Source organism: Diadema antillarum, unplaced genomic scaffold (assembly GCF_040938485.1).
Source record: "Diadema antillarum isolate AM-2024a unplaced genomic scaffold, OU_Dant_1.0 scf00000006, whole genome shotgun sequence".
NCBI lineage: Eukaryota > Metazoa > Echinodermata > Echinoidea > Diadematoida > Diadematidae > Diadema > Diadema antillarum.
Window position 1 is genome coordinate 512,997 of NW_027270895.1, and position 22,089 is coordinate 535,085.

The window sequence follows — 22,089 nt, forward strand, 5'->3', positions numbered from 1 at the left end:
CCCCTTCCAAACTCTCAACAAATATCTATCCGGGGGAAAAAAGAATAGAGGTGATTTCTCTTCTAAATCTACAAGTTCTTTACACCTCATCCTCCCAGACAGCTTGTTCTCCATTTCACATTTTCAAAAAATAGATGCGCATCCACACACTTGCTTGCTATCACGTTGTGTACAACACGAACAACTCTTCATTCCGACACAAATTACACTTCTGCCACTGCTGCTAAAAGTCATCAACCCATCTGCATGATGTCGTAGCCACATTTCATTTCACTTCAATGCCTTACTTTGCCACCAACAATGCCACATCCTGTACAAAGAAATGATCAACTTCAATAAACATGCAGTTATCACAAGCCATATATTACATACATTTGCTGCTAAAAGAACTGTGCTGCTAACTTTGGGGTTGAGCATATAAAGTCAACAGCCACAAGATACCTTGTATATCCCTAATCCATTTAATCCTGTTTATGCACAGTGGGGACTATTTTACTCATTGTTGAGCATTTGCATTCATTATATTCAAGGGCATGCATCTTCTAGAAAAATGTGGTCTATTTATACATGACACAAGAAAGACTCTAAATCTTCTTTGTACTTTATGTATTATTTTTAACAGCCGTGTCTATCGAGAATTATTTACAGGTGTAGGACCTTTACCATGTGACTGCTAGTTTGTTTCTATAGTTCCCCTTGGCTACATGCAGAATAGGCAGCTAGCTCGCAAGGCTAGAGTGTCATTCACACAGACAAAAATTGATAGGGGGATGTCAACTGCGATACCGAGATTTTTTGCACCCATTAAAATGTAGAAAAATATCCCACCATCGTGATAATTTGTTGACCAAACTGAACATGCTCGAAATCTACTAAAATGGTAACCCTTGCCCTTGAGTTAATGCACTGTTGTGAGGGTGTGCTTTAAATAACGGGATTAACAAATCTTAAGATTTTTTTTTTTTTTTTTTTTGGTTAAGGCACTCTCACGCTCTCTGTGGTGCAAATTATTGCACTATTTCTCAAACTATCATAATAATTCTGAGGTAATTGCAAGATTTTTTTTTGGATTTTGATAGCGATGCTGATTGCACTATTTAAGCGAGATTTTTAGACCTCACTGGCAAAAATCTCGATATTTGGATCGCGATGCAAATCTTAGGATTTGTGCTCTACTAATCCACATCAGTGTGAATCGCACTTATTGCTACATCAGCCAGACACAGCAGTAGGTTAGTTGCCTATCAAGCATATGCATCATTGCGGCAAATGCTTGAGATTTTTCCGTACTGCTGTGACATCACGATTCCACCATCAAAGCGTAAATGGCAAAGTCGCGATGTTTCCCACGAAACAGAACAGAAATTGTAACTAGAATATTCTTTCACAATCGTCCGGACCTCAGCATAACTTTTAGAATTGGTGGCACTGGAGAACAAGGTTACATTTTTTGTCCCCTCAAGTAGGGTGAGGATGACTATTCGTGCTTTCTTTCTCTCTACATAGCTCAAAATCATTTTATCAAAAAGCAAAAATGGAGAGTTTCACCCGTTGAAGACGAGTCCCGAGTATATTTGAGCAGGTATCTATGGGAAATGTGTGTTGGAGCAAAATGAGCTCATCTTTAACAGGTTAAATTAAAAAAACCAATATATCCATTTTCATCCATTTTTACAGACATTTGAGATTGCAGCTGCTGAAAATACACAGAAAATAGTTAAAATATATATGTGAAAATTTCAATAACATCTTTAAAAATATCTATATGTAATAAGTGCAGTGTCAGTGCAAAGATTTGAATATTCTCCATTTGATGAGGACATTACTTTTAAAAAAATGTAACAGGGCATTTATTTGTTTTTGCATCAATTCCCAAGTCTTCATAATTATACAGATGTAAGTCTTGTCTTCCTGCATAGACCTCACTTATTTTCCCATGGATTTCATCTTACATTTTATCTTTCATAAATAATATAATATTTCTCTTACTCTATAACTTCTCTCTCTCTCCCTCAATCTCTCTTTCTCTCATCAACTTTCTCTCATCAACATAATATTTAACCAATATCCCTCACCCCTGGGAACAATATCCGCAGACCAAGACTCAACTTCTCGACCTACTTCTGCCTCTTTAAAAAAAAAAAAAGGGAAAAGGAGGGATTCCTCCTGCAAAATTAAGCGGGAGTGCAGGTACTGGCAAAAATCAGGTTATGTACATTTGGCTTGGCATTACCGATACCACTAAATTGCGCGTAAATTGCTTTTTGAGATCTGCCATTGTACACAGGCTGTGCACTTCTTTAAACTCACCTGGAATTTACCTACAGGAGCAATGCACCCAGGGCAGGGGGGCATTTACCATAAGGTGCGCAAGCTCCCCCCCCCCCCCTCCCCATCCCCCTCTCCCCTTCTTCTCCAAGCCCATATTCTTTCACACCTGTCTGTCTCAGCCTGAAAATGGATACTTAGCCAAACTGTGACTCGAGCATGTAATGCGAAGATGATGGGTTTGTATCTTAACCCATTGAGGACGGACTGATTTTGCCATAACACGCATTTCCAATAGACACCTGCCTGAGTATACTCCGGACTAGTCTTCAGTGGGTTTAAGGCATTGCTTCACAATGCTTCCAGTTTATTCTAAAAAATAATAATAATAAATCACAGAATGGTTAAAAAGATACAGGAAATCTGAGTTCCATGATTCCACATGGTATGACTGTCTGCAATACTGTGCAAAAATGAATCTTTAAAACATATACAGTATGTCCAAAAAAAAAAACACACACACAATTGGATTTTGCACTGATAATTTTCAAAATGATTAAAAAATCTTTAAGGTATTTCAGAGTATGACACTATAATTTGCAGAAAACCCCATTCAATTTGGTTAAGTGGTGCAAATTGGTGCAAATACGTGGTTCTACGATACCTTATTTTTTTTATTTTTTTTTTGTCGAGTGTGACACCAGAATTGACCATTTTGGCATTTGCAGATATCCTGATAATTAAAGAGGAAGTCTAGAACATTTTTGGATGCTTGACTGTTTTCATTGTTTTTTCTTCACCCCTTTGGAAATCATCATAAAGCACAGCCAGCAGAGTTTGACAATATTCTTGTATTTAGCCACCTGCAATGCTAAAGTGTGTCTTTAATCTGTACATTCCTTCTTTCTACAGGTGGATACATGAACCTTTAAGATCGTTATTCCAGATATCTTTTTTTCACTTCTGCTTATTGAACCTTGGACAAATTTGAGATTAGAATGCAACAATTACACAAGAATAATACTTAAAGTGATGAAATCGGAGACAGTAAAAACATGACAATGTTTCTGTGACATATCATACAGTATGTCAAAAAAAAAATTACAATCAGATTTCAGCATTGATAAATTTTAATATGATTAAACTGTCTGAATGTTATTTCAGGGTCTTAAAATATAACATCTTACCTATATTTTGCAGAAAACCCCATTCAATGTGGTGAAGTGGTTACAGAGAAATGTGGATCATTGTAAAGCATGTCATGGGTCTGTTTCTTCCAAGTTTAGCACTTGGATGCTCTTGGAACTGCATGTTAATATGTAAATACAATGGACAGAACATGGAGGGAAGGATTCCTGACATGCTCTACAAAAATCCTCATTTCTCTTTGACCACTGAAGCAAATCGGATGAGGTCTTCTGTAAGATGTGGGTAATAAGTTATAGTTTCATACCCTAAAATTGTATTTGGATTGATTTACTATTTTTAAAGTTATTGTGGCAGAGGGTCCGGTTGTAGTTTTTTGGGGGACATACGGTATAGGCTACATTCAGTCAAACACTAAAACTAAATGAAACACAGTACAGTATGATTTAGGTCCATGTTAAAGGTTCAGAAACTTGAGGTTTATTGAATGAAAGACCTGTATATTTCTTTTTGCAATGATGCCCACTTGCTCTTAGCATATTCTACACTGTATACATCAAAACATGGTGGCATATTTCCCTGCTAAAGAATAGAGTGTGTCCAGGCTTTGGCATATACAGTTGTACATGTATATCACCAAATTATATGAACAATTGGTGCGAAATAGGTGATTCTGAAAAAAAAAGAGAGAGAGAGAGAGAGAGAATTTTCACTAAGATCCACAACCAGAGAGCTTAAGTAATCAAAGACATAGTGTTATTATTAAACTTATTTACATAGAATTCCATATTTAATTTTTTTTTTTTAAAGAGAGGGCAAATCTGGTATGGAAGAGCATATTGTGTGCCAAATATGTTATTAATATGGTCCATTTTCCACTGCTTAATTTCTTTGTTGAATACCAAAAAGGTTAAACAAAACGTCAAAAAGTGGAGATTTTTCTTGAAGCCATTTCAATTTCTAAGAGCACACGTTTCAAGACTACAGCATTTCAAAAGAGGAAAGGAGATCGGCCAGATGGTGACAGTGAGTCGTACACTTCTCACAATAGAGGGCAGCAGAACACATTTATTAGCAGTGGAAGGATGATGGACAAGGCATTTACTCCGCCACTGTATAAATGTCCATGGATTTTTCAGTGAAGAAATATATATTTTTTTTAGTAAGGTGTTACTTGAGGTGCAGCTTTTTTTAACAACAGCTAACGAAGAGGATGAAGTCATAAATATTGTCTGCTTGATAAACATACTTATTTGTTCAGCATTGTCATAAAACCTTGAGGAGAACTGAGATTTGTTCCTCTCAAGACACTGAAAGTCTCTTAATCTCAAAATATGGCTTAGATTTGAAGTGGAGCCATGCAAATGTGCATTCTTCACACAATATTTCTTTCAGGGTGGACATATTAAGATATACAGGTATGGTGACTTTCTTTCACATTCAGTGATTAACCTAATATCTCAAAGGGTCTAATTCTAGTCACTGCAAAGTTATAACAAATCATGAACGAGTGATGCTCGTGATCTGTACTGTTTGTGAATTGTTTTCTCGTCACGACACCAAATGCATGGAGAAACAAGTTGGCCACAGGAGCACCAACTGCTGGGGTGAACATTTGTATAAGACATCTCTTTACATGCCAAGCCAGAAAGCAAAATTATGATGTAATCATGTATTCTGGCATCACCACTCTGTCACTCTACACACTCATGCAGCTGTACCTGGGTCTTAACCTGTTGAGGACGGACTGATTTTGCTACCACACGCATTTCCCCATAGACCCCTGCCCGAGTATACTCGGGACTCATCCTCAAAGGGTTAAACTAGTGATAACTGATCATTTTTACTTCTCAAGCAAAAGTCACATTAAAAACTGAAAATATCAGATGTACTGTGAAGTTCCCTAGTTAGGTTGTGACATACTGGAACACGAGTCTGTCGCATACAACATAGATACGCGTACATACGCCTGCAATGTGATGTCATCAACACGTACTACGCAGTATATCAGGAGCACATTGTACCAAGCAGTATTATATAGGAGCATATTGTACAAGTCAGAAGTAAGACTAATGTCATTGACATTTCATAGACATGGGTGGAGTGTGGTTATATTCCACTCTCCCTAAAAATCTGCAAATAATAGCCATATTATATATGACAGTAATCAATTGTTATTACTGTTTTATGAGGGCACAGAAATGAAGCCGACAGACAAGGCAGTATTAAGTCTCAACCCTATGATAACGCATGATCACATTTCTCAACAGAAATATTAATCCATGGTATTCCCTCCCCTATACTGTTCAACATCAAAAATATATGTTATCCCCAACCCACCAAAATAAGTAAATTAATGAATACAGATAAATAAAATAACACAAAATGAACCATGGATCATTATATTTGAAGGCCAATGCTGAAGCGATTTGCCCTCTTTGATACTGTGATTCGTCATTGTTTAGAATTGTCAAAATATGGCCAGAGGAAACAAAAATCAAATACACTGTCTGACGTACATCACTCTCGATCATTTCTAAACCAGTATTCAAACCAATTAGACTCTGCCTGAAAAAAAACAAATTCTTAAAGAATTCTGTAATTTCAAGCTTTCAATGAGACATCCCTGAGATGTAGAGCACGGAGCTATTAAAACATCTGGATGATCAGGTGATCTTGCCAAGAGAGTGCAAGAAGGACATAACATGTATGATTCAGGCAAATGCAACATCATAGTGTTCATACAAACACTGCAACATGTTTTCGTTTTTGTGCTTTCCATTCTTATATGAAGGCCATACACCCCATTGACATAGAATTACATAATTCTTCAACTAGAAAAGCACTCGGAGAGCACAGACCTCTACCAAGCAGCTCATGTCCACCCATATGGTGATTGTATGGAATGAATAAATGAATAGTCATCATCATGATATCATGCACAAGAGAGTGATGGTGATGCTGTTAAGTAGTCTGGCTATCTATTGTGAAGTCATATGCGCATAATGTTCTGAAAATAGCTATATTTCGCATCGATAAACCAAGAATCTATCTTTTTTCTTAAATCCTGGATCACTATCACAATTAAATCATTGGCTCTATGTCTCCTTCTCAACCTTTTCTGAAAATTTCATCCAAATCTGTGTTAAACTTGAATTACAGTGCAAACAGACAAACAAACAAAAAGGCAAAGAAACCAACACCAGCAAAAAAAAAGAAAAAAATATATATATAAACATTTCAGTAGAACCAGAAATATTTGCAGCATGGAATTTTCGCAAATTGAAACCAATGGCCTTTATTGCAGCATGAAATTTTTGGGAATTGCCACAGGCACCCAATGCATAGGGTAGACAAGAACTTTTGCTTGCATTTTTGTGCACACAAACTTTTCTGGTTTTACAGTTGTAACATTCTGTATTGGCTGAGGTAATAAAACTGAAACCGCAATCCCTCATACAGGAGAAATTGTTTGCGGGATGTATAAGATGAATGTTTTCGTTATCTATGTGAAATCATATGGAGGCAACAACAGTGTTCCAACATATGACCAACTCAAGGATAAGAGCTTAAACGTTTATCTTCCGACTCTGTATTGTTGTGGAGGGCCTGCCCCAGCTGAGCTAGAGAGGGTCAGACAAGGCCAGAAAAGACGCATGAGGACAATCAACCCAGTTTGTGAATATGCTGGTATGGTGGAGGAGGCAAAGGAGAAAGAGCCAAGAAACCAATTTCTGTGTGTCTTGAGAATTGTCATTGTATTTCACACTCCAGAAGCAGAAGGGAGCGACTCTGAGGACCCTTGAACTGCATTTAGTAGGGATGCCAACCTTGTTGGTAGCATTACATTGCAGCATTATGACAGCTGAAAAGGCATTAATTTTTCATGGGATAACGGTATTATTTACCTTTCCTGTGATAGACATGTGTGGTAATATGATTTGGGAAAACTAGCATTTTCCATGAAACCTGCAGAACTTTTGGCAAACAAACAAAAAAAGTACAAAATACAGCAGGAAGTATCAGTTGACATCACTGCATCAGGCCTTTCTTCTGCACCAAAAATTGCAACATTGTTCTTTTTTTCTGGCATGTTCATGGACCGCCTGCAAAAAGTCTCAAGTGTTTTCTGGCATATGTTTGTGCATTTGAGGTCCTTAGAAACTTTCTGGCTCCTTTCTAGATCGTGCGAGTTTAGACCACCTGCAGAAAGCCTTAAGTGCCCACTTACGCATTCGTCTCTGTGTTAAAGGCCGTCATCAGGCACTTGATCGGTCACCTCTCGGGGTGTCCTACCATCTTAGTGCGCTAAACTAAGCGCTGACTGTACAATGTCCACGTATAATAAGAGAGATTCTATGAAACAAGGATATCACTGCACACAGTGAGGGCAAACACACGGGAAAATACTTACAAAAGAGGACAAGTTCACCTTCATATACATGTGAATTGAGAGAATGCAGCAATAGAACACATCAGTGTGTGAAAGTTTGAGGAAATTCAGACAATCCACCCGAGAGTTATGAATTTTTTAATCTTAGCGCCGCCATTGCTGGATGAGAAGACTACTACAGCATGTGATGTCACATGTATAGAATGATACAAAGAAAATATAAAGAAAATTGAACATACATGTATTTTCACTGTTCTCGCATAATAAACAAGTATTTGACTTGCCTCTTTCAGAATGCAGGAGGAATAATATTATCCTTAACATACATCAGTGACAAGTCGAGGGAATGTGTGCTTTTTCAAAAAACACCATTCTGTGGAATTCTTTTTGTTTTTTCTTTACATCATTTTATGTTTGTGACATCATCAGCTTTAGTAGTCTACTCATCCAGCAGTGACTGTGCAAAAACTTCAAAAATTCACAACTTATGAACAGAATGTCAGATCTTCCTCAAACTCTCACTGATGTCTTCTACTAATATTGCTGCATTTACTCAATCCACATGTATGTGAAGGTGAACTATCGCAGGGGTGGGGGGGGGGGGACAACTTTCATTAGAGTAATAACACCCAAGTTACAAATATGTAAGCAAACTTACACAAGTAGTGAAGAAGTTGAAGATATTCAATATTGGTTGGCCATAAATAATGTTTGTTTGTTTTTTCCACAACTATCAATTTTTTCACACAGCTTTCACATCACTTGCAAATGTAGCGTGTAAGCACATATATATATATATATATATATATATATATATATATATATATATATATGAAAAAACAAGAAAAGAAAAAATAAACATAAAAATGGAAAGGTGAACTTATGAAATAACCTACCCTAAAATAGAAATAGAAAATATTTACACATTATTTACACATATTCCCCTCAGTGAAGTGAAATCTTCACAATATGTGATTGATTTCATTTGACGAATCATTGTGCATAAGAATATTGTTTAACATATTCTAATCATAGGTTAGTACTAAGATCCAAAGAATCCATGGGTCTATATCAAGTACATATGGATGACATTTTCTTACATAACAATTTTTACATCTTTCTTTGTAAATGAATTATTTGGGATTAGTGTCTCATACTATGTAACAGCTTTGTCTTGAAAAGTATGTAATTGTATCAATGAAGAATAATTGGGAAATGATTGAGTGTTCAAGAGACAGAAGGTTTTTCCACGTCATTGTATTATTTTGCTGATGTTGACACAACTGTTTGTTACACTGTAGCAGCACAAAACACAAGTACAATGTACTGAGTAACTCTCAGCAAGATAGCTGTGATCATAATCTTCTTTGGGGTGTTTCAATAGTGTGCATTCATGGATTCAGTACACATTACACTGGGTTACTTTCCTGCTTCATTACATCACACACGGCATATCTATACAAGTTAAAACAATCATTAATGTGAGTGCATTGTGAAACTCATACATTCCTTATACTTTTCCACACACTAGCAAGCTGTCCAAGGCTGTTTTCACACGGGTCGAGAAACATAATTGCAATGCGGGATTTCAATTACTATTACGATTATCGTCCATATGCATGAACAAGGAAGGCTTCGCGAATTCTGCAGTTTTAAACTTCAGAGTGAGGAGAGGAGGTGTGTCTTCTTTCTGAGATCCTATCAATAATCACTCTAGAGTGGTAAGTAGCATACGCTTTGACTGCAGTGGGAGCATTTGAGGAGCACAATTTTTCTGCGTAAGTGGTTGAAAGGTCACCGTAAGCTCTGTCAAAAAAGTAAACCCGATTTGGAGGTCAATCCATGCACACGACTGTTTTGTTCCATAATTTTGAAGAATCATGATTGGATAACACCTCCAGACTGTCATTTGAATCACGATTGGGATTACAGTCCACGATTCAAATCACCCTCTGCGATTGCAATTTGCATTCACATTGTTAAAAATACATCATTTGAATCATGATTCTGGTGCTACATCATTGGAATCGTAGTTCAAATTACGTCTCTCGGTACGTGTGAAAACGGCCGAACACCGCTTGACACGAGGCACGTAGACAGCAGGCATAAAACTAAACTGCCATGCTTCTATACCACCGCCAATTGCCCTCACATTTTGCTGGTTTTCTACTTCTTCCCTCTCTATGATGCTCTTTAAAGGAGAATGACACACAAACATAGGAAGTGGATTGACAAAATGCAGCAAACATTTAGTAGAACACGTCAGTGAAGTTTGAGAAAAATCAAATGATCTGTTCAAAATCTACACATTGTTGAAGTTTCGGTTCCGCCATTACCAGATGAAAAGACTTCAAGATTACAATTAATGTTCATGATGTCATATGAGTGCAGGACAATGCATGGGAGCATTCATGTGGTATAAAAACAGCAAATCAAGATAATTCATCTTGTTGCATATTCCTAAATTTGTAAATCTATAGAATTTGTGAGTAGTAGTAGTAGAAGTAGTAGTAGTACAGTGTAGTAGTAGTAGTAGTAGCAGTAGTAGTAGTAGTAGTAGCAGTAGTAGTAAAAGTGGTTAGTAGTAGTAGTAGTAGTAGTAGTAGTAGTAGTAGTAGTAGTATTGGTGGTAGTAGTAGTAGTAGTAGTAGCAGCAGTAGTAGTAGTAGCAGTATAGCAGTAGCAGTATAGCAGTAGCAGTTGTTGTAGTAGCAGTAGTAGTAGTAGTAGTAGTAGTAGCGGCAGCAGTAGCAGTAGTACTAGTAGAAATATTTGTATGGCATCTTCTATATAATTTAGGTATATGTATTCTACTCAAAATTCTTCCACAAATGTTCCGTCTACACATGTACAGCATTATCTAAAATGAATATGCAGAAATCATAACAAGAATTTTCCCTGAGGCTTGATCATTTTCTAACCTATTGGCTACAGGAACCTGGTGGGGATTATCTCAAAATTATAAAAGCTAAAATTCTGACATTGGCAGTAATTTAAGCAGCACTACGTTCTCTTGTTTCACGACAACTCTTGAAGTTTTTTTCCTGTCTATGCATGAATAGTAAATCACAGATGCATACATGTAGAAAGATATGTAGATGCTACGTCAGGCAAGGCTTAACCCACATCAAGCCATCTACACATGCATGTGCTGACACCTAAGGAGGCCAGCCATGTTTCCATGTGAGCACATTCAAACTGACAGCCCTCAAAGCTGCCCCAATATTCTTTTACTGGCAAACAAGAAAAGAAACATGGGCAGGCTATGCATCATCTATTAAGAGGAGAGAATTGTCTTTATATAAAAGTATACATGTATATCATTGGCATTCATTCTATTCAGCAAAGATAGTATTCAAAGAAGTTCAAATGAATGGCTGCATTGCTCCTTTTTCAACTCCAGGATATCTATCACACACGTGGCCTTGGTAGTCTCAAGTTTGCACCAACAACGGGATATTCGTATTTGGCCAGACATAGCTTAGTGATTGTCATGGAAGACTGGGATATGCAAAAGTTTCAAATGCTTGACAGTGGGCAGTTCAAATCATTACTCCCTCTATGTTATGCTGAAAAAAACATAAAAAACATCAAAGTTCCCAGTGTGTTCTATAACAACAAAGTTTCCATTGAGTTCTGTTGGTGTATGTATGTGTATGTGTGTGTGTGTGTGTGTGCATGTGAGTATGTATTGAAGGGTGAATCTACATCGATCAAAATTCATAACTATATGATCAATACTTACAGAGTGAAAGTGATACACTTTGGGGTGTATTTTTGTGTGTGTGTGTGTGTGTTTTTTTTTTTTTTTTTGCTTAACTGAAACACAACAGAATTGATAATTTCAAAACCCCAAGATCTTCCAAAACCAAAGTCGCATTTTAAAGAGTTTTTTTTTTATTCTTTTTTTTTTTTTAGTGTGACATGCAGTGTTGATGAATGGCATGTACATTCTACAATGGCCCAAGTCTTCAACAGAAAAAATATATGTTTCCAGTTTATTCACTAAACACCGGCGTCAGGTTGCAAAATGTGAAAAGTCTTGTTTAAGATCAACATTCTCACTGGAATGCTACAAATATTCAACATCATATATCATCTTCAAAACAAAAAGGGCAGAGGTGGAAAAAGTGTTCTGTGCTCTGCCCACAAGCTCTAACATACCAAATGTTATAGTGAATAAGCTGCCATTTTCGCATACAGATATTTTCAAGAATGAGGTCACAGACATTTTAGCGAGATGTTGTCTTCGTGATTTAATACTATTGGGCCATTGTAAGTGCACTATTACCAAGAGTATGGTGATTGTTGATAAATTCGTGGTACAACAGTGATTCAAAAAATTAATGATGATATTAATAATAAATAACAGCTTGTACAGTAGCCATTTCATGAGTGTGTTTCTTTAACCCGTTGAGGACGAGTCCGGAGTAAACTCGGGCAGATGTCTATGGGAAATGCGTGTCATAGCAAAATCAACCCATCCTCAATGGGTTAATGGTGAAGTCACTGCTGTCAGAAAAAAAAAAAAAAGATTATGATTGTGACGACAGTTATGGTGTCTGTTAAAATCTCATTCTCTCTTCTTCTATGGCTGCTAATTTTATGTTCTCCTTACTTGTCTCTCATATTTCTGTATCATATGACTTTATCTGTTTTAATCTTCATTACATCTTCATTGATGTTTACTCATATGGTCAGTTTCACAGTAAAGGGTGTAACTTTGATGTGGCAAGGGTCAAAAATTAAAGTTGTGTTTCCATTTTTATCTTTGCCTTTATTTTATATAGGAATGTCTATATTTTCAATATTTTGTCATTCCAGAGCTTAATTCTTTGGCTAAATATGAAAAATGAAGTGACTATTATGGAATTTTAGATGAATTTAGGTAAAAACAACAAGAATGTTTTGGTCACCCACAGCAACCAAATGAAGATAAATGGTGGATGTAATGCAACTTTTCATTTGCTGTGAACATGTATTTGAAATATCAAAACACTTTTCCCCCAACAGATATTCGCTCTTGCAATTATTTGGATGTGAACTTCAAATTCCAAGGTAAAAATGGTACCTGACAAACTATTTTTAAGTTAAAAGAATGTTCTAGAAGCAAGAGCCACTCTAAACATAGCCCTAAATTATCTCTTGGTAACAAACATTTATCAACCAAAATCCCAAAGAAATTCGATTATTTTTGACAAAGTTGAAATTTTCAGACTTGTGAGTTTCGGAGGCTTCAGTTAACAAACTAGTGTGTTTCGGAGGCTTCAAAACTGCTAACACAAAGTTCTAGTCTTGTATTCACTTAAAATATTCACTTAAAATAATAAAACTACAGTAAGCAACTATCACTACATGCTAGAATAACGACAGGGCATCAATAAATGTGAATAACAGTATACAGATGTACATTTTATGGCAGTGCATAATGTTTACCCTTCATACTTATTATTATAAGGAAATTGGCTTCCACAAAAGTGAATAACAAACTGTGTACACTTTGAGCAATGCTAAGTTCAAATTTATGACATTACATGAGGCAATATGATTCTAAAGGGAACTGCAACAGTAGCAATAAAAGTACACTGATTAGGAACATCTTTTTTTTTTTTTTTGCGGCTTGAAGTTAGCAGCAATGCATGTTTCGGAGGCTTCATCATAACTGTTAACATGCAAAAATGGTCCATTTTAAGGTGATATGAAGTACATTAATGCAGCTGATTGTTTCCAAATACACAACTAACAATGTTGTAACATGTAAAATAGTATTTATTTGTATGCAGAAAAAAGACTTTCCAACATACATTGTATATGTTAAGAGACAAAGAAAAATATTTTAAATCTTTATGCTCAGTTGCATACATACACTGTATTTGCATATGCATGACTTTGGCAATGCAGAACATGATTAGGCTACACACGTACAGCTGTATGCATTTGTCAAACTTTTCATCATAATGCAGTAAGAATTACTTTCAATGAGTTAGAACTGTAGCTAGACTTAATGCAAAGATTATGCTTGCTTGCTTTATAAGTGCAGTTTGTGGGATGTATATTGACATAAACCACCCTTCATAATTGTTTTTATGTGAAATCAATTTCAACTGTTGATGAGAAAGGGATAGAAAATAGACTATGTGATGGCATGACGGTTAGATTACAACATAGCATTGTAAAATATAGAAAGGGGAAAAAAGGCTTATAAACATTCTTTTGCATATGGACCATGCCTGATATCCCCTACTATAGCTATCAAATGCAGTGATCATGGTCATAGAACAGCAATCTTAAACACCGATCAGCCATTCCATGTAAGGGTCATTATCAAACTGTCATCACCAAAATGGAGTTGGAATAATCAATATATTGGTGATATCATGGAGCTCAATAGAAATTGAAATGGTCAAGATCCCATTCATCTTTTTGAATCGCCTGTTGAAAAGATAAATGTACATACAGTGTACCCTACCCATGACTGTGTATGAATTTGAATTTAAAAAAAAAATGTTGACCAAATGTATAGTTCCCTATAATATATGATAGTTAGAATTTTACTTTCTTTTTATGTGGTATACAAGTCACCTCTGTTTCATATAATTTAATTTTTAATTTACTAATTCTTCAAAGGCCTCTTTTTTATAGTTATTTTATAAAATTCCAATTTGTGTGACTCAGTGACAGCTAGGAGGCCTGTTTTTGAAGGTACTCATTGAGAAATTGCTAACAGAACTTTTACTGTTTCTAAAAATGACAACCTTTTTAGCAAAAAAATAAAAAGCAGCAAATGTGTTTAAATATCTAAGTTTGTTAGAAACCCACAAGTTTGTTTTAAATAGTATATAAACCCACAGACTACAGTTTTAACCCTTTGAATTTCAAAATAGTTGGGGCTTGTAACTTTTTCCAGAAAAGCCAGGACTAAACAGATTATAAAGATTTCAATCATTTCAATATTGTTCTTCATGAACATAACTTCTCCAGTCACCCACCCATGTAAACTACATGTACATGTACCTCATGACAACAGGCTATTTATAAGTAGAGGTCTATATGTCATTTATAAACAATCCTATCCCAACCATTACTGTCCATTTACTGCACTGAGAACTACATCCGCAAACATGTCATAGAGTCTCACACGTGTATGCAAAGAGATGTTTCGTAACACAAGTTACATTTTGTTTAATCAAAAATAGTCAAGTGGTCCATGCCAGCATGATAAAGTATGGAAAATAGGGTATAGTATCAAGATTGTGTTGCACCTAGCATGCATTAGATCTGACATACAGACTGACATGAAAACCTGTCTGAATGAAGTAATCAAATGTCAAAATTCCAAAACAGTACCCTGTGATCCAAGTCACACCACAGAAATGATAATCTGCAAGATGTTAGCTATTGTCAAATCCACTCACAAATTTATTGATTAATTACTTTCCTCCAAATAAGTATTGGAAATGAAAGCCAAAGAACTTGTTAAGAAATGGAAAGCTAAAAAAAGTCAGATTTTAGTAAGGCAAAAACAAATGCCATGTGAGTAACAATGGAATGGATTTGTCAATGGGTTATATTATGGACATGTAAAAGATTGTGTTTCGAAACTATTACACTCAGATGATAGTGAGTCGAAAGTGTAAAAATCCAAAAAATATTTTCCACCATTTGCTCTTGATCATGCATAAAAGATAGAACCTTAAATTCAAAAGTAATATATTTCTTAGTTAAGTGTATGCTCCCCTCTTGAATAACCATCTATTAAAGTCCTTGAATCTTCAGGACAGGAATAGTGTTAAGTTCTTTGAAAAAAAAAGTGTATTTAACACTAAATAATCAAGTAATTGTTTGGTCTTCATCATCAAAGTGTAACCAGTCAAAAGAGTGATACAAATATGGTCACAACACTTCAACTTCTCTCAAGAGTAAAAATGAGTTATCCAACTTAAGAACATTGATGTATCCACAACTACTTGCTTTGTTGCACTATTGTTGCATGATGTGGGCATGCACGCAAGCTGGAAGTCACTTTCATTACTCACAATATCTAGCCTGTTCCATTGTTTCAAAAGGAAACCTACAAAATAAATGCTTTTCATACATTTAAACAACTATCTACACCTTGCTTGAGGAATCATTACGTCTCATTCAGTCCAAACAGTTATTTGATAGACTTAGAATTACACAATTGTAATCAAAACATTCCATTTACATGCTGTTAACATAAAATGAAGCCTCCGAAACATCTGGAAAATTAATTTGGAATGCCTTATGTTTTTATGAAAATCATGTAAGTTATGTAGAAAGTGATGGATAAATTGTGTCTTTTTTGGTTGGTATACACTGTTTAAACATATTTGTAGGGCAACATCCTCATCTGCTTATACTTTATTGCTGAATGAAAAGGTGAGTTATGTGTGACACGTCTGCACTGTTTAAGAAAAATAGGTAAATCGTATAGTAAATCTATATTGGTGAGTAAACAAAGCAGCCAGAAAACTGAATGTGATTAAATATCTTTAGATATGTCATAAGCAATCATTGGATGGGTGAACAATAAATCTAATTTGATTTTGTCCAGAGAAAATCACAGAAATGCAGTGTTAACATCCGTTTGAAGCCTCCGAAACCACTTTTTCTCTATAAAGTGTATTGGCTCAAAAAATTATTGCAGTATCATAATGTTTTTATCATTTTTGTTGTCTGTCCATGTCTGTTAATGATTTCATGGCATAATTTGGGGCAGACACTCAAAGAATTTATCAGAAATGTCAAATTAGATGTTTTTGCTGTTTCGGAGGCTTCAATGCGTCTCGGAGGCTTCACGTGTTAACGGAAAATTTGTACTGTCTCCTATTTTCAGAGAGTTTGGCGGATCTTAACTATTTTTGGTCTATTAGGTTAGGGCCCCATATCCTACGTTTTGACATATAGATTAGGTTGCTTCTCTTATCTATATTCATATTATTTGACTAAACACTTTGTTTCGGAGGCTTCAAAACTGCTAACGGAAATTTCACTTGATGGAATCAAATTATCACAAAATTTCAAATAGCCCTAGAATCAAGTAAACTTTGATGTAAGTCTAAAGTTTAGATGTACCTTACTATTTTCAACATAAAAGAAAGTAACCAAAACACACCCACTGATCATTACTGTCCATCAAAGTTTGTAAACAATTGTTAACGGAAAATGAAGCCTCCGAAACCTCAAATTTGAAGTCATAGCATTCTAAAATAAAGGGCCAGATGCAAACCAAACTAATTTGGTCATTTCAATTGACCATACAACTATGCTTTTAACATAAAAAATTAGATCTCTGCAGTTGCTGTAGGAAATTATTAACATTTCAAAAATGTTATATAAATTTCAATGCAACAAAATAGTCATTTTTAGGGTACATATGTGACTGTCAAAACAAAACGCATCAATACCTGGACCTGATTATGCTACCCAAGGTGGCTACTCATAAGGTGACTCACATGGGAAAAAATCTTTGAGATCTGTAAATCTATGTGTTCAGGGTGGGCCAAAAGGCTAAAAATTGAAAGTTACACCCTTTACCGTAAAACTGACCATATACATTTCATCATCACAGTTAGCCTACATTTCAGTCACTTTCATATAGCTACTTCTTTCAGTTAAAGGAGACCTCCAGATGATTTTTAACACTTTTCTATGTAAACATCTAAAAATTGGTTTACACTTGGTATAGAGTTTTCAGAAGGTATCAATGATTGGGATGGGGAATAAGAATGTTTTCAAAGTTCATAACAAATCACAAGAGTAGCTTCACAAAGGAATACATGATTGGGTGCTCAAGGAAGCAGAATGACAGTAAGAAGCATGCATAAATTCTACACAGGTAGACATGTTTAATAAAAACAAGTGGTATTGAAATGGAATTGTATTGCTCCATTAGTGAAATGTGTGAGCCTCCTATTTCATCATCGTTGTTCAGTATAGTATGTTTTGTTTTGTTTTGTTTTTCAGAGTATTGGTTTATTTGCTCATGGGCCATGCACAACAAATTCCACAAATCTGTTCATGGCACAATCAACTTAAGTACTACCTGATGTGAAATTATATTTAAACTGTCTGGAATGCCCCTTTAAGTGCTGTACCTCAAACTTGTATTAAGACAATTACCCCTCTGCTAAACTACTGGTCAGTGATAGGGCTAGAGTAAAGATTACGGCACGAAGTTAGCGAGGGTCAGGGAAAGAGTCTGGGGTAATTGTCCAGAGGGTAATTGTCCTGGAACCCTCAAACTATCTACCTTTGTGTCGTAGTGGTTGACAATGATTGATAAAGCTACTTCATTCCATTTTGTTTGTTTGTTTGTTTTTTCTACTCCTTTTAATTTCATTGGTCAAGCTGTATTGCTTTGACTACAATAGAATAGAACATGACTAGTCGGCTGAGAATGAGAAGGGCACTGAGTTGCCACTAGACCCATAGTGTTCAAGGCAACTTAAAGGGACAGTACAGTATTGGTGGAGATGATAATTGGGCTTTTAACTTTTTGCAAGATACCAAGAAAACACTTATGATAAAGTACAGAGCATACCATATCAAAAGGAATTCAAAGTTTATTTGATGAAAATCGGGTTTGGAATGACTGAAACATCCAAAAACAAAGTAAAACAAAGCGATTGTAATAAAGTGTGGGTCCCACACTTTATAAGAATCACTCTTTTTTGGATATCTCAGCCATTTTAAAACCAATTTTTATCAAATTAACGTTGAATTCCTCGTAGAATTACATGCTCTTTCATATTGCATAAGAGGTTTCTCGTTATCTCACCAAAAAAAGTTAGAAACTTGAAATTAGGTCTCAACCAAAACTGTACGATCCCTTGAACGCCCTTCTCATTCTCAACCGACGTTGTACAACGTCCATTTACAGGAGTTTGTATGGGACTGGTGGATGGTTCTGCAATAACCAGCAAAGGCAACCCATAGAAACAGTTGCAAAAGAACTCCCTGTCGTCCATTCCTTTTGACGTCATCAAAGTAACAACAAAAATGTCACTCTATTCTTTGCCTCGATATCTTAGCAAGGACCCTGCAATGGTTTTCTTCCTCTATGGTCACTGACCATCCACTGCATAAATCTTAGACTAGTTTCAACCTATATACCCCACTTGCCTTTCTTTCTGAATTCTTCTTTGTATGCTTGTTGTTGTTTTGTTGTTTGTTTGTTTTCGCCTGTTCTGTTTTGGGTTTGGTGTGTATTTGTTTCTTTCTTTCTTTCTTTTTTCGCTTTCTGGGAGGGGACTGGCAGGAATGGGGAGTTTGAGCCTTGCATGTTACAAGGAAGAAACTTTCTAACAAAACATCTGGGCCCTGTTGCGTAAGTTAAAAATCAAACATAAGTCAGAAAATCACACATAAGTCTATGAATATTCGATTCCAACTGACTGACAAATGAGTTATGATTTATTTTCTGACTTACATTTGATTGTATCTTATTGTGCAACACCGCCCTGATCTTACAAAGGTCACACGATTCTTCACAGCTAGTTCATTGCTGCCAGAAAGTGGTAATGCTAAATCAATGCTGCAACTTGAAAACATTTTCAGCAGAATGAAAATTAGAGAAGAAATTGCATTCAATACAGATATCAATAATTGTAATATCTAGAAGGATATATACATAGAGTAGTAAAATGAGTAAATGGTGGTAAAAATACATGCTGCAATATGATACCAAGGAGCTATGTGATATCTCCTTGATGATACACGATCATTATCAGGATCAAATATATATATATGTCATACTTTTATGAGGGTGAAGTTAGGGGAGTTATTCAACACCAAGAAAAAAAAAAATGGATTGGATAATTTTTGACCATTTGAGGATACCTTACCTCAGTAGCTGCCGGACCGAGTGGCATCTGAACTCCAGTCCAGAGGCTGTAGTCATCTTTGCCGGTAGCAGCAGCGCTTAGCACCTCTCCCTCTCCCCAGCTAGTCACCGATGACATCATTGGCGAGCCAGCGTTATAATCATCCAGGGCAAAATTCACACACAAAGTTCTTTTCCTCCTCACTTTTTTCTCTCTGCTTCTTCCTTTCCTTTTCTTTCTTTCTTTTTTTTTTAAAGATTGAATGTTCACCTAGGAGAATCTCTCACAGGGTACTCCTTTGAAGGAAGGGAAAAAATACAAAGGAAATGACTTTTCTGGGGGAAAGTTTATTGCTTCTTCCTAATTCTGGAACAAGAGTCGCTGAATCCAGGGAGAAAGCTTGGCGTCGCTAGGCTGCTATTAGTTTTCGCCGTGGCAACAGCGGCGATACGATTTCACACCTCCTCTCTCACGTTCCCCTTTTTTTCTCCCAAAACCCGAAGGATCCTCTTTCATCCGTTCTCCGGTGTCGCTTTCGCCCCAGTGCCGTATCGCTATCACCCCATAAAACAAAAACCCGAAGTCCTAATGTTTTATGATGCAGCGGAACACACACGCACCGCTACAACCGCCGAGCAAAAATATACTCCCACACAGACTACATATTAATGTAATCTACCCTTGTAAGTTCTTAACAGGATACGCCGGAGAACATTAATAAAACGTGACGCTATCTGGGAATACCTTGGCATGCTTTAGGCAGGGTGGGGTCTTCCTGCATTCTGATTGGTCCATTGACCGAGGTCAAGGGTCGAACCTACCAGCACATCTGTGGCAGCACTGCTTTGCATACTATCACATTTCAGCAAGTCCACTTGCCATGTGTACAAAATATGATAATGCTCCGAACCATCCCACTGTGATGTACCACGTCCATGATACACTTATCCAAGACATTTTCAGAACACAAAGTATCGGTAACCCAACAGGAATAGCTCCTTGTTGATATTTTGCTTTTCAAAACATTTCAAACCCGAAAGTAATAACAAGCGTATCATCCATCCATGCAGGTAGTAGTAAAGGACTTTCCCTGTCCACTTATTCCAGGAATCACTTAGAACAACTTCATTTGTCTTCAGGGTTTAAATTGCCTTTGTTGTTGTTGTGAATGTGGTTTCGTTCTTTGCTTCTCATCTCTCCTAATATGTCATGGTGACTTTAAGAGTATTAGAAATAGGGTTGGTAGTTATGCACTGAAGTAACACAAAGCTATTTGTGACTTTCATGATAGGTTGGTCTTGCCGGGGTTTTGTGAAGACATGCACGTAAATCGAGAGAAGAATCCTAATCCGTAAAATACGAACGAGATTAGACAGCGACAGGTTTCAATGAAGGGATTGAGTTCCGTGGAAATAAGCGTGACACCGCGTCCGGGATTAGCGCAAAAGCTGGGATTATAACCAAGTGAGATTCCACGAGAACACGGAGCAAATCTTCTCCAAAACTAAATCTCATCCCCAAAAATCTCCCGGCGAGCTGGATGCCTTGAATTCCGCCTCCCATTTGCATTTCGGCGGGGCTCCGGCCGCTTGGGTTTCCCCACATCCACATCTACTCTACGCACAGCCAGATAACTCCGGGAGAAAACAGCATCTTCACTTCCCAAACTGAGATTAGGGCAAAGCCGCCCGAAGAGGGACCACCACAGTCACTCGAACACCCCGCGCTGATCCGCAGAGCCAACGGGATTAGTAATTGACCAATATCACTCCCCCTCGCCTCCTCTTCTGACTATGTCGTATCATTTGTGACATTGTTTCTCGTGGAGGATGAAATAAAAAGGACCACAATTTGATTACTCACTGCCATGGCACTGTATTGGTGGCCAGCATTTCATCAACCGCCTCTTACCCCCCTCCCCCACCCCACCCCACCCCTGTGAAAACTTCTAGTAAATAAAACAGTTTGAATCTTTTTCTAATAAACGATAATGCTAATTGCACCCATCCCTTGCAACCGGAGGAAGAGAGCATTGCCACAGACAACCGCAGTTCAGATGGCATAAAGAGATATAGCCCAGACTTTAGCGCAAGAGATCCGGAGAGATTAAAAATGCAGATAGATAGTTGTGATAACTTTCCCTGTGAATGGGGTCTAAGTTACAGAGCATAAAGTTAGCACTCACTATGGCTTAGCATCGACAATGTCTGACTCTACATGCACGAATGTCATTTCTTTGACAAAACCTGTGCAAACTTTGGTCAGGAAGTTATCAAATTTCCAACGACTTCGACATCTTAACTTTAGGATGTCCGATTCCAACAAAAATTCCCTCACTTTTCCTGATGTCATGTTCTATTACTTTGACATAGCTGGAAAAAAAAATGAGACTTTTCCATTTTTCACTCATTAGACCTAGCAAGGCAGAGGCAGTAT

General features: G+C 36.7%; 1 protein-coding gene across 3 annotated transcripts in view; it reads right to left on the reverse strand.

Moving 5' to 3' along the window:
* The window catches only part of LOC139716061 (protein phosphatase EYA1-like), a 418,852-nt gene extending 397,315 nt beyond the window's left edge, over positions 1 to 21,537 (reverse strand). For 2 of the 3 annotated variants that reach the window (XM_071627632.1, XM_071627617.1), the window contains exon 1: positions 19,675 to 21,536. In XM_071627632.1, coding sequence (XP_071483733.1) covers positions 19,675 to 19,794 — 120 coding nt within the window. In that variant the 5' untranslated portion in view covers positions 19,795 to 21,536. Of the gene's footprint in view, positions 1 to 19,674 lie in introns of all 3 variants that reach the window. The other variant, XM_071627624.1, reaches the window with a different exon arrangement.
* Between the last annotated feature and the right edge of the window lie 552 nt (positions 21,538 to 22,089).